Source organism: Xiphias gladius, chromosome 12 (assembly GCF_016859285.1).
Source record: "Xiphias gladius isolate SHS-SW01 ecotype Sanya breed wild chromosome 12, ASM1685928v1, whole genome shotgun sequence".
In the NCBI taxonomy this organism is placed as follows: Eukaryota; Metazoa; Chordata; class Actinopteri; order Istiophoriformes; family Xiphiidae; genus Xiphias; species Xiphias gladius.
Window position 1 is genome coordinate 1,309,463 of NC_053411.1, and position 13,960 is coordinate 1,323,422.

At 39.9% G+C, this 13,960-nt stretch overlaps 1 protein-coding gene across 6 annotated transcripts in view; it reads right to left on the reverse strand.

Annotated features, from left to right (window-relative positions):
• Window positions 1-13,960, reverse strand: part of ehbp1l1a (EH domain binding protein 1-like 1a) — a 54,106-nt gene that overhangs the window by 2,377 nt on the left and 37,769 nt on the right. For 4 of the 6 annotated variants that reach the window (XM_040140596.1, XM_040140598.1, XM_040140597.1 and 1 more), the window contains 10 exons: window positions 9,372-9,546; window positions 7,645-7,811; window positions 7,518-7,566; window positions 6,875-7,387; window positions 6,732-6,783; window positions 6,534-6,577; window positions 6,227-6,338; window positions 5,823-5,922; window positions 3,772-3,845; window positions 2,708-2,822 (listed from right to left, as the gene is read on the reverse strand). In XM_040140596.1, coding sequence (XP_039996530.1) covers window positions 2,708-2,822; window positions 3,772-3,845; window positions 5,823-5,922; window positions 6,227-6,338; window positions 6,534-6,577; window positions 6,732-6,783; window positions 6,875-7,387; window positions 7,518-7,566; window positions 7,645-7,811; window positions 9,372-9,546 — 1,401 coding nt within the window. Of the gene's footprint in view, window positions 1-2,707; window positions 2,823-3,771; window positions 3,846-5,822; window positions 5,923-6,226; window positions 6,339-6,533; window positions 6,578-6,731; window positions 6,784-6,874; window positions 7,388-7,517; window positions 7,567-7,644; window positions 7,812-9,371; window positions 9,547-9,817; window positions 13,632-13,960 lie in introns of those variants that run through there. The other 2 variants (XM_040140595.1, XM_040140594.1) reach the window with 2 other exon arrangements.

Below are 13,960 nucleotides of genomic sequence, written 5' to 3' on the forward strand. Positions count from 1 at the left end.
TAGCTGTCTACACACACTGCATAACAGTGTCCCCCAATCTCTCTCAAAGTGAATGAAACTACATAAATATGGTTACCACGTGGAATAGTCACATATTCAGTTATAACACAAGCTGGACCTTCCCAATGTCACACGACAGCAACAAAAAATGAAAGAATGCAAACACAGTTACTGGTGGGATTATGCAGTGGCAAGAAAAAATCAGTAAACCCTTGGAATTATCTGCATTTATGTATAAATTTGTCTAAATTGTCTAAATTTGTTAATTTATTTTAACTAATAATACACAAATCAAAATTCTTTGAATCCTTCTTATTCTTGTCCATATTGAATACATCATTCAAACACAGTTTAATTTGGAAAAAATAAGTGAACACCTCGGCTAATGCTAAGTACACACATCCTGAGATGTTCTCTTAGGAAGGCAAGAGGGTTCAGAGACCTTTGGCTTTCCCTGATTATTAATTATATGAAAGACCCTCATTATTGCATAGGACCAGCTCCTCAAGCAGGAGTGTCCCCCTGTGTAGGGGCCCCTCTCCTGTCTTGTTCATTTCATTTTTTTCCCTGTTAGCTGCAAGCGATGTCATTGTGCTCTTGTATTGTCATCCTACAACAGAGACGGATTGAATCTTGTTGTCAGCCTACTTACTGCTTTGAATAGCGCTTTTCTAGTCTTATCGACCACTGCACTGCAGTGGTCGATAAGACCACTGCTTTACACTACTGCTACATTCACCCATTCATGATACATTTGGGGAAATTTTGGGTTCAGCAGCTTGCATCATTTCGACATGCAGACTGGAGGAGCCGGGGATCAAACCACCAACCTTCTGGTTAGTGGACAACCCGCTCTACCTATTGAGCCACAGTGGAATTGTGTTTTTATATTTCTTTTTTATTTGATCTTAAGTCCATTTCACACCTCCAGGGTTGCATCTGAAAGAATAAGAGTAAAATTGTCATACACGCCATAGAAATATATCAAAGCAACACATCGAGTTAATGGCCTACACAAATGAAATTATAGTCAGATCTACTCATGCCCTCATCATGGGGCAGTGATATTATAAGTCTCTAAACTTACGGATTCACAAAGTCGGCGGTTTTTGCCAGATGTCCTTCCTAAATTTGGCCGCTATAACCGTTGCTTTTAGCCTGGATTATGTGGTTAACTTCTTCGTATTTGTCCAATATTATACTTTGCTCTTCGTTTGTAAAATATCCTGCTCTTCTGCCAGTAGACTTGGCCATTTTTGCATTCGGTCATTTGCCGCAAACACCGCCCCTTTTATGAGAACGCACTTGAGAAAACCTGAGTTGAGTTAACGAGTTGAAAACCACTGATGTGGGACCGCTTAGCATGGCTGCAGTTGTTAGGATTAGTGAATCCAGATAACGAAAAGATATTCTGGGAATGTTGAAGTTGCTTCATAGTACAGGCCTCAGGAGTCTGGAGTTAATAAACCTGGAGTCCAGTCAATGAAACCAGACTGGAGGTGTGGGTTAGAGCTACTTTGATTTATAGAAAACACTCAAACATTCTGAGTTTGCTATTCACAGGAAGCATCTGCTGAAGTGAACCATGCCTCATAAACAACAGATCTCAGAAGACTTACCATCAAGAAACTGCTGATTTGCATAAAGCTGAAAAGGGTTACAGAGAAATCTTAAAGAGTTCAGATATTCATGACAGCCACGCTGACATTATCTTACAGGATAATGTCAGGGTGGCTGTCGAACCAGCTGAAGCTCAGTAGAAGTTCTGACTTCAAACAGAGAGAGTGGCCCAGTCAGATCCCAGACCTTAACCCAACAGAGATGCTGTGGAAAGAGCTCAGAGAGCAGTTCACACCAGAAACCCTAAGAATATGGCTGAGCTGAAGCAGCTCTGTAGAAGACATGCTCCAAAAATCCTATTAATTAATTAATATCTAGTGTTGTGGTGGTGATATCGACATGAGAAATCCAACACTCAACTATGAATCAAAAACCACACAGTAGGTAGCTGCAGTGGTATAAAGGCAGGAGGCAATGTGTCAATTTGTGTGTGTGTGTGTGTGTGTGTGTGTGTGTGTGTGTGTGTGTGTGTGTGTGTGTGTGTGTGTGTGTGTGTGTGTTTGTGTGTGTCTTGAGTTTGACCTTTCATTTCATATATTCATAGTAAAGATGATAGTTAAGTTTAGTTTCAGTTTCCCAACTTAATCAGCTTTTCTGACCTACTTTGTATTTTCACTGACTTTCAGGTTAGTTTTCCTCTTTTTAACTTGTCTAATTTGTCATGCAAAGTGACAAATTGAAAATGAATTTTACTTATCAGTGACAGTGATGACTCATGATCTTTTATTAACACTGATAAGAGCATAACTGTTTATCATTATTAATATCTATGAATTGTCTTTCAATGTGTCCTTCAGAATTTTTCTTCTTTTGACTCATACTTCTCTGCTTTTGCAGGCTGTCTTTTGTGTTTCTTTGACATCTATAAACATATCCTGAGGTACTATAGACGGTAAATGAAAGCAGTCCACCTGCACAAAATTGTTGCACGATGTGGTGCATGGTGGCTGGTTAAGCTGCCTTGCACTGTACTGCCATCTAGTGATCTACCACCTGTATCATTTCTAACCCTTCAGTTGTAGAGCCAGTAAAAGAAACAGACAGCAACTTTGTTAACACTCCAACCAGCACAGCGAGTGTGTCTCACCCTCTCTCTTTGGCGTCCAAATTGTGGACCAGTTCGTCTCTCTGGTTGACCAGTGACACCAGCTCCTGAAGAAGCAGCTGCTCTCTGTGTTTATGGGCCTGAGTTTTCTGCCACTCTGCACCATAAAGACAACAGAGAGAAGCAAAATAACTAAGGTGAGAGGGATGACAACTTTCTGGTGTGGAAAAATGGAAAATAATGAAGATATTATTTTATGATGGGATGACAGCGATACCCTTTGTAGCTAGGGAGGGGTATGGTGGTTAATTATTTCCTAACATCCCCAACAATTTGGTGTAAACTATCTAATATAAACCAATCAACACGTTTAACCTGTGCAGTGATACTCCTCCTCTTAAAATTCAAAAAACAGATTTAAGACACAGGATAAAGCAGCAAAATCCTGACTGTTAATATAACTGGTCATATGCTGATTAAATTGTGGTGTGACTGGAAACAAGCATTTATTACATAAAATCCATAATTATTTATTATTATTTTACCACTTTTTTTTAATACAGATTTTAATGTCACAGTCAGTTTTATGAGTATCACACACTCCACCACTATGGGCTTGAAAGGTGACTATAAAAAAGTTGGTAGTGTGCTTCTTCACAACTACAAACGTAGACAGTTCGAAAGTTCTAAAGTCATGTCATGTACAAGCTGTTTTGATTTTAAGTGTCCAGCTGAAAGGCTTTTATGTCCAAGTAGAAATGTTCTATAAAACAAAGCTCAGAAGCTCCAATCATCCTTTCCCAGAAGGCTTCTTATCTGACGAGCTACACTCACCCATGAGTTTCCCTATCCGTTGTTAAAAAGAGAAGTTATATGTATGAGCTTTGTCATTCAGGTTGTTGTAAAAATAGCCCTCAGAGCTGCAGTCACACACATTTTTGAAGTCGCTTCCTCTCAGGCTTGGGTTATTTGTTGTGACCTAACTAGTGCAATGAGAAAGCAAATCATGAGCACAAAGCTGCAATCTGAGCATTCAACTACACTTGTTTTTAAGGGAGTATCAGTCTGGCATGGACTGTGGTCTGGAGTGTTAAGTAAAGTTGTACCTTCAATCGCCATCATGTCTCTCAGCTCTTTGTTTAACAACTCAAATCTTCTTTCCAAGTCTTGTTCTTCCAGCCTGTCAATCACAAGAGATGCATTACAAGATGTGAGACATCTGTGTTTATGGTGGGGAGCTCTTATAGTTTCAAAATTAATATAAGCACAAGTCCAATTCATTTATTGCTATTTTGTTTTTCTGATCAAAAGAAACAATTTTTTAACTCAAGTTCACTTACTATCTTTTTCCAGGGCTTTTAATTACATCTCACGGTGTTCCTTGGTAGATGGAGTTTGCTCAGTTTTAATGGAGGTGGTTCAGTTCTCCTCACATTACATAAGTGCTGAAGTATCTCAATGACAACTGAGAAAACTCCACCTGCTGATGAAGTTATGATGCATTTGAAAGCTCCACAAAAAGATTGTAAGTGAACCTTGAGTTTCTTGTTTTGCTTTTATTTTTTGCCCAACTACCATATCAGAGGTCAAGAATGGACTTTTACCTAAAACTTTCTTTATGTAGTTTTGACAGTTTGCAGAACTTCATTCAGAAATCCTGTGCAGTGACATCAGTAAGATGATGTTTCATGATTTTTCATTTGCTCTCTTGTGTGAACAGGATTTATCCCCAGAGACCAAGCCGACATTCATTTCAGCATCTCAATTAGTGAGGGTAGGACACAATGCAGCCCTATTTCAGGATTTGAAATCATTAGATAGCAACATTTTTCATATACACTACTGTTCAAAAGATTTAGAACACCTCGATTTTTTCAGCTGTTATTTAAATTTACATAATTTCATGTCTAATTATTTCTGAAATTAAAGTGTAGAAGTGTATAACTTCTGTTATGATCTGGTGCTCTATAAATAAACTGACTTGACTTGACTAGAGCAAATAAACAACTGGAGATTTTAAAAACAAGGAATCATGGAACCTTCTGGTTGAGCTGAATTTAATCTAAATGTTTGACTCATTCAGTGGCTGAACACACTCATGGTGTTTTTTCTACAATGTAAATCAAATATTTTTTGGAAAGTTCGTCCCAACACTGTTGCAGAAGTTCCCACAAATGTGTTGCACTTTGCTTTACTTTCACCTTCTGTGCAGTTGATCCAAAACTAGCTCCATGGGGTTTAGGTCTGGAGACTATGCTGGTCTTCCATCATGTCCTGCTGTAGGATGAACCCCTGACCAACCAGTCTGTCTTCCTTTGTTACTTGCCTTTTTCTCACCATTCTGATAGCAACATACATACCTACTTCCTGTGGAACAGTATTGTCCTAATATTGCACCAGAGTGTAGTAACAGTTTGTTCCAACACTGCCTTTGTACTGACCGAGGGTTTGTTAATGATCAACAAGAGTTGGGGCACCTGAAAAAAATATTTGCATTGTTTTCTATGAAATTTACATGATTTTTCAGTTTTTGGTGACCTCAACTTTTTTTTTTAACTTGGGCAGTTTACCGCTGACTTTTGTACTATTTAAGGTGATTCACTGGACTTGAACTGCTGAAATTTCAATAACAACTGGAAAATGGGGGTGCTCTAAAACTTTTGACCGGTAGTGTAAATCTTGCACAGCTCAGCTTTTGGGGGCCTGCCTCTAAAAAAATTGAGAATATTGAGAATTTAAGTTCATTCTTGATCTTGGAAACCGCAGTTGACAAAAAAGACGACTCAGTAACTGTTCTGGAGGTTTCAGTTGTATTGCACGATCTTCCTCGGATGGAGGAGGCATTTTTTTCTGAGCAGTTTCAGGGCTGTTTGCCTATGTTGTCTTAATGTTTCAAGTTTCTTTTAAGCCAACATGGATGAGAAGTCCTTAAAGCTCTCACAAAAAGAAGGAAAGATTTGAACAGTTCTACAATTTGATGACAACTGGACAACTCCCTCTGCTGAGGAAGATCATGAGTAATGATCAAAAGCTCCAGAACTGCTACTAAATGGACCTTGTCGTGACACTATTTTGTCAATTGTGAATACTGAGCTGTAAATTCTACAGTTTATACCGTACATGTTTTTTCCAACAGTGTGTGTGGTGGATGTCTTACAGTAGCTGCAGATGGTCCTGCCTCCTAATTAAAGCATTCTTCTTGTTAACCAGTGTAAACCATTCCTGAATCAACCTCTCCTCCTCCACCTTATCACTACCTGTGTGAGAAAATCACATCATTAGGACCATTCTTTCAGTTATAAGCCAGGTAGGCGTTGGGGGAAAATTCTCTGTTAAATTGTTCTGTCAAATTAATAATTGGTTTCCCTTCAAATTACAAACCATTCTCTCACATTACTAATTTTGTTCCAATTCCAAATTTTACTATTGAATTATGTAATTTGTTCCCACAAAATATTTGTAACCAAGACTTTCATGCTCTTTTGAATTATTGTGCATCCAGCTGTAGCCATGAACTGCTTAACTGATATTTATTTTCTGCAATATTTCTGAGTATGTTACCTGTTTCCAGTAGTTTTCTGAGTTTCCTCTCCACCACACCAGCTCTGTTATCAATATGATTTTGTTCTGCTTCCAGGGCTTCCATCTGACTCAGAACATACTGGCTGGGGTCCTGGATACATTAATACATAATGGCTTTGTATAAATGGTTCAAAATGTAATGAAAATGATACGTGTGCCGAATGAGCAGAATAAAAAAGCATGTCTCTGAGGGAGACCTCAGTTCTTACAAATTTGGACTCAGCTTGAGTTCAGAAACAGTATTAGAAATTCAACCCTACAATGACATAGATGGTTGCTAACTGACCTGGCCTTCTGGTCTTCCCTCCTCAACCACAGCCTCTGTTCTCTCTGCAAGACAAACACAGAAATGAACTATACCATTTGTATAAACATTCGAAAATGTTTAACAACTTAAATTTCAACAATTCGAATCATTCCAAATCACGTCAAGTCCAAAAAAAGTAGACTGAAAAAAAAAAAAAAAAACTCAAGAAGAACTTACCAGTTTCTGACTTCCTCCGGCTAATTACACTGTCTTCTTCCCCTGAAATGACCTACAAAGACAAAAGAATTCCCAATATATTATAGATAAGTAAAAGAGGGGACGGTTATAAGAAATAAAAAGGATAAATTCAGGCATCATACCACTGATATGTCTCCTTCATCTATTGAACCACTCCTCCGCTGTGACCTTCGTTTCTTGACCAGATCAGCATCTCTGACATGAGAGAAACCTGACTTAGATAGGAAATTGGTCCTCGGTGGTGGCACTGGAGACTGAGCCCCAACTTCCCCAGCAACCTGAAACCGTTTAGTTCTGGGAGGTGGAACCACATCCCTACTGGTTTTACTGTCCTTCTCTGCAGTGCATGTAGTCCCATTAGTTTCAAAACTTATACCCTCCTCCTGGAGCCTCTGGGCACAGTAGCGAATAGTTGCCTCTGGGTCCTCTTGGCTGTCCCAGTCCCCTGCTACTGCATAGCTGGACTCGCTGCTATCCTTCTCTATGTGAAGCACACTGAGTTCCTGGCCCATGAAATGGGTGCGGATCTGGTTGAGGTAGGTCATGACAATGAGCCGGTCAGGCACTGCTAGCATGACCATGTCTGAAGGCTCCATCAGCCTGGAAATGCCCAGTTTGGCAAAGCCATCAAAAGCCTGCAATATGTAAAAAAATAGATGGATGGATGGATTATATTAGGACTTATCAACCAACAGTTGAAAATTTTATAAATTACAATTATGCTATGTTGGTAATTTAATCAACAGATAACTAATCCTCAATTACCTTTTTGTTGTTGTGCTTGATGTCATACGGGTCCAGCATTTCATAATTACTATGAAAAGAAAAAGAAGATAAAATAAAGACATAAAACAGTATATGCAGTAAGAGCAGTATTTCATTTGTTTCTTACATCTTTTCTGGATGGAAGTGATGTAATATGGCACAAAAGGCCAGGCCATTCCTCCAAGAAGTGCTGAAGTTGGTGATCTTCACTCCCTTGTGACCCTGTGTGACTTCTTTACACCATTCCAGTAGAGACTGGCTAGACATCACTAAGGTGGGATTGGCCAGTAGGATCTGTAACACAATATATTATTACTATTTTTTTTTTTTTGCCATTTTCAGGGGGAGAGGAATAAAAGAAGAATAACATATTTGACAGACACTCATCAAGCACTTTATTAGGAATACCTGTACACCTGCCTATTTACAGCATATATGTATGCAGATACAGGTCAGGAGCTTCAATTAATGTTCACATCAAACATCTGAATGGGAAAAAATGTGATCTCAGTAACTTTAACTGTGACATGACTGTTAGTGCCAGATGGGCTGGTTTGAGTATTTCTGAAAGTGTTGATCTCCTGGGATTTTCACTGTGACTTTTTGTGAAAAGGGTAACTCAGATAACCACTCTTTAGAACTGTGGTGAGCAGAAAAGCATCTCAGAATCATGCATATGGTAGGGTCAGAATTTGGCGTCAACAGCACGAATCTATGGACCCAACCTGCTTTGTGTCAACAGCCCAGGCAGGTGGTGGTGGTGTAATGGTGTGAAGAATATTTTCTTGGCTCACTTTGGGCCCCTTAATACCAATCAATCATGGTTTGAATGCTGTAGCCTATCTGAGTATTGTTCCTGACCATATGCATCCCTTTATGTCCACAGTTTACCATCTTCTAATGCCTACTTCCAGCATAATTATGCTATATGTCACAAAGCAAAAGTTGTCTGACTGGTTTCATGAAAATGAGTTCAGTGTACTTCAGTGGCCCCCCCAGTTACCAGATCTGAATCCTTTGTGATGTTGTAGAACAGGAGAATGGCAGCATGAATGTGCAGCTGACAAATCTGCAGAATTTATGTGATGCAATCATGTCAACATGGACCAGAATCTAAATGGAATGTTTCCAACATCTTACATGTCAGGAAGAGTTGAGGCTGTTTTTAGAGCAAAGGGAGGCCCTACCCAGTATTAGTATTGGTGAGTGTATGAAACATACCAACATTATTAGCATTAGCATTATTAGCATTATTGCCCATTAAAAGATCCAGCAGACACAAAGCAGTACAATAATAGCTATGGATGGGATTTGAGAACCGGTTCCAGTTGAGAACCGGTCCCAAGTTGTCCGAACCATTGTAAACCTGTGTAGGCCTACTTTTTTACGACACAGAAAATTCATCAGGAATCGTTAAGAGAATCAATAATGGCATTGGTATTTATAAAATCTTATCAATTCCCATCCCTAGGAATACCATTCTTATGGAGTTGTGTTTCTGTCCCCCTGTTCACTGTAAGTCCAATCTTCACGCACTTTCCACTTCACCAGCTTGTCGCTAACTTTGTCTGCCTGCTGTGTGGTGCAAAACTGAGTTTATCAGAGCTTTTCTGAAAATAGTTGACTGGTGGAAATTAGGTTGATGAAAACAGAGTTTGCAAAACCAAAACAATGAGCTGAAAGAGGCTAACAAACCCATTTCAGCTCAGGGGAACTGCAGAATTGGTGATAATTCTCTGTGGATTTTTTCATTACGAGCAAGGTTAGGGTTACGGGTAATCTTGCACATAACACAGTCAATTGATCAGTTACTAATATACAAATATTGACAAGTGCTGACAAGCTTTAACATACTTCCGCAGAGGCAGCCCCATCTGCAGGTCTTTTTTGACGTGTTGTTGGTTCAATGGTTTGGTGAAGGCCAGCAACTTGCGACTTGCAGTCATCTAGGTAAGAACCACTCAAATGCTTCTTGCTACAAGGTACAGGTACAGGCTGACCTGAAGATTCTTCTGCTCTCTCCCTTTGCCTGTAAAGACACACACAGAAACAAAGAAAAGTGATTAATAAATTCTGCAGTTTCTTTCAAATCATGTCTGTTCTGAAAAACCAAACACTGGTTATTGATGATTTTCCAAACCATTTTTTTGCTAATTAAACCACATACAAAGACAATTTTAAATAATTAAAAATATGGAAATGGGAATTTCTATTGTATATAGAGAGGATAATGCAAAATACACACATATCTCAATTCTGAGTGCACCCCCCACACCTTAAAGTGTGCTGACTAATCTTACCTTTCATCCTCTAAATAACCAGCAGCTACATCTACAGACACAAAGCCAAAGTCCAAATCGTCATCCCTCATTTCCTTCCTTGAGGTTATTTCCATTGGTTCACTGTCTTTATCATCCTGTACATGCAGCCAATCATCCTGAGAAGAAGCAACATTGGAAGCAAGGGACTTATAAACCTCTGGTTCTGGGATTTTTTCAGTGTCATCCTGCTCAGATACTGCCTCTGTAACCTTCTCTGAGTCCTCTGAAACTACAGGTTTATCTGTAAATGTCCAGCCTTCAATTATTTCATCCAGTGGCTTCTCAGTTTCTTCTACAGAATCTGGCTGAGGAAATCGTTCTTCTTGCATTGCTGCTGACACTTTCTGTTCCACCTCTGATGAAACATCATCTTCACCTTGGATTGTGACAAAACCTAATTCAGAGATTGCACTTACATCCAGCAATGTTAACCATTCCTTTGCTTCTTTGCTGGTGACAGATGTATCCTCTGGGGTTCTATGAGACGATTCCATTTCTAGGGGGAGTAAATTGTCTACAGGTGGTGTGCTATGTGAATAAGTCGCACTGAGACGTTTCTTGGCCCGAGGCAGTGTAAGAGGCAAGCTTGACTGTTCATTCTGTTGGACTGTCTCATGACCAATTGAATCAGCAACTGTATCTGACTGGCAGGGAGGCAGTGAGCCAGAAATTGGAACATCATCTGGGAAGGAATCACTGAGACGTTTCTTTACTCTTGGTTTTGGTACAGGCAAGCTTGAGGGTCCTGGGGTCTTCTGTAAAGTATCACCATCCTGTACTTCATCACTGCTCTCAATGGTCACTCTACTTATCCTCAACCATACACCGGCCACTTCTTCTTTAGATGTAGAGGGTTGATCAACCAGATGAAGAGGGGGGGGGTCTTTGTTGTGTTGCACCATTGACAATTGTTTTGTTGTTGAGGAAAGGGATGAAGGATCCCCTTGAATTGTTGTCTGTGCCTCTTCTCCGCACGAAGCCTGAGATGTACTCTCTGTATATCTAAAGCCATGTGGGAAGGAGCCACTGAGACGTTTCCTCACACGAGGCCTTGGGATGGGATAAGTCGTTTGTTTATCCCTCTCTGCCTCTACTATCTCTGGTGCATTTTCTGATTTATGAGAAGATGTGATACTGACTTTATCAAAGGCTGTGAGACTAGCTATCTTTGTCTGCTTTATCTCTTCTATATTACCCATTGCAGTGTTGTCATTCTGGACTGGTTTTAAAGTCTCCTTGTATGCAACTTTTAAAGTTTGGGCCATCATTCCCTTATCCCTGACAATTTTGCGAGATTTGCTTGAAGGCAATTTCTTGACATGTTGTAGAAGACATATTTTCTTGATGATTGAGAGCGGAGCAGTTTGCTCAACATGAAGTATCTCTGGTTCTGGCCTTACGGTGATGCTGTCATTTCCCTTTGTTTCTGAGGGAGAAATTACGTCAGAAGAGACCTGGATAGATGTATTGCTATCTTTCTTAGGCCATTCCAGGTCACAATATGTTCTTTCTTTGTCCATTGAGCAGCCCAATTCTGTTTCTGTCTGTAGAGATACGCTCCCAACTGTTTCTTGAGAGTGTTGTTTGGTTGTTTGGTGCTGTCTTCCTACAGGCTGTGAGGGGATTGTTTCCGTGGCTGTTCGACTAGGTTTATTTATGTTCTGTAAAGGTTCACAAGCACCTGAGACATCAGCGCTTCTCCCACAAGGTTGAGGAGGACCAGGATCAGATGTTTCCAGAGTAGAGGTAACTTGGGCTTTCAAATCTTGTTGGTCATGAGTTAACTGAACAGATTTCTCTCTAGTGACACTGTCTTTTCTCCTCAGGGGTTTGCAAGGGGCAGTTTTCTGTGGATCTTCAGGCGACAAACTACCTTCTCTTCTTTTCACACGAGGAGGAGGAGTGACATACATAGATTTTGGCACAGATTCTGCTTCCACTTTTTGTTTATGGTCACTTGTGTATGATGTGATTTGAGCTCCAAAACTTTCTTGGCCATGACAATTCTGCGGTTCACCTAGAGAAACACTACTGACTCCTTTGCTTAAGCTGCAAGATAGGGCAAAGTTTGTGGCTGGTTGTGTGGGAAATATCTCACTAGTAAAATCTTTCCTTACAGACTGCGCTGGAATAACTTCAGTGAGGCGCTTCACAGATAAACCATGTTTTTGTTTGCGGCCTGGTGTTAAACTATCCTTCCTTCTAAGTGGCCGTGTTGGAACAGTGTCTTTATCTTGATTAGACCCTTTCTGTTGAGGTTCTGGAACTTTTGTCTTTGGCCTTCTGCCTCGCTGAGAGACAGCAATTTCAGCTTGTGGTCCAACTGGACTAATGTTTTGACCATCTGAGGGTTTGTCTAAGAGTTCCTCTCCATGTTCGTTTGCACCTGTAAGTGACTCATTTGATGTAGGCTGCAGGGAAGTAGCAGAAATTTCTTCCATGCTTGTTTGTTGGGGGCTTAGGGAAAAGAAAGGAAAAGCTTCAGAATTTGCTGTTCTCGACTTTATCATAAAGTTGTACCATGCACCCTATCTCCAACCATTAATCTATTTGACTTAAAAGACAGCAACAAAATCTTGTTACACATCGTAAAACACAAATGAGTCATTTTCAAGATTCTGTTTTACTTATGTACATGCATACTATCATTAAAACGACACAGCACATACATGACAAAAAGACAAAGTTTAACTTGGTCTACAACACAACACTTAATAGAAGGAAACATTACCATTCCACATCACAATGCCAGGCCTTACAGATATTACAAAGAGCGGACCAACACAATTTCTTGAGTAGTAAGCGCTGATAAGCGGAAAAAGAGACAATGTTATCACCAATAAGGCAGGACATATACACCGTCACACCGTGCAACCAAACGCTTAAGTAGGTCATAGTCCACGAGCACTCACCCCTTATCCAGCAGTGAAGAAGACAACACTGTTCTAACCTCATATGGTTCTGCCTCATGTCTTGCTAACAAACTTTCAATGTACACTGATGTTTGAACAGAGTCTTGCCCTGTGAGTAATTTCTCCTTTGTATGCCATTGATCAAGAGACTCCTCTTGTTCCTCTACTTCTTCACCATCTTCTTTTGATATTTCAGTGATATCTGCCTCTGTCAGTGGTGGCCATTTCTTCATGCTTGCGCAAACTAAAAACTCATCATTGCCGTCAGTAGTTGGTGATGGAGACGCTGATCGATCACCTAACAAGTTCCACATGTAAGGCTCAGCACTTGTTGGATATTCAATGTTATGTTCAATGTGAATGTCCTCAAACTGGCCCTCTATCTTCTGTATGGGAGTAGTATTGTCTGTAAAATGTAGAAAAGACTCATCCGAAGGGGTCACTGTCTTGACCCTCGGGTCCATAGAGTACATAGCCTTGGATTGGTAATCCACTTCGGTTAATGTAGAGCTAGATGGCCCCAATATGGATACTACTGTCTCATAACTGTGAGAAATGGATAGTGGAGTGTGTGAATGAAACCTGGAACCATGCAAAAATAATGGCTTCAATAAACATGTATCTAATTAAGAAAACCTTGGACATAGTGAATAAAATTCCTGTGCAAAAGCAGTCCGGTTTTTACTGTGGTTCTAACTTTTATAACACTGAAACAATGATAAGACAAACTTTAAATTTTTCTATAAAATCCACTCAATTTTAATTAAAAAAAGATTTCATGCAGATATTACTGAGGTTTTGATGCAGCAAATGCCAAAACCTGTTTTTTTTAATCTGCAGGATTACTAATAATTGATGCACACCAAGTTGCATGCTAGACACCATTAGTTTCAGACCAGTCTTACACTTACCCTTTATGGAAAACACCCACAATAGCCTTTACTAATCCAGAGGTCTCTTCCTCCTTTGCTGACAAAGAGGATTCTGCCCATTTTTCAGATATTGTTCCCTCTGCCTCCAATACTTCCCAACCTAGGACTACCACTGGCTCTGACGTGTCCAATGGTTTCTTCACTGTCTGTATCTCCTCTGCTGCTATTCTCTCTATTTGTGATTCACTGGGGACCCAAATATAAAGGACTTTAAGGCATATTCCACACACCTCATGCATAAATTCTTGACAGAGATGTTGAAATTTACCATGCACTGA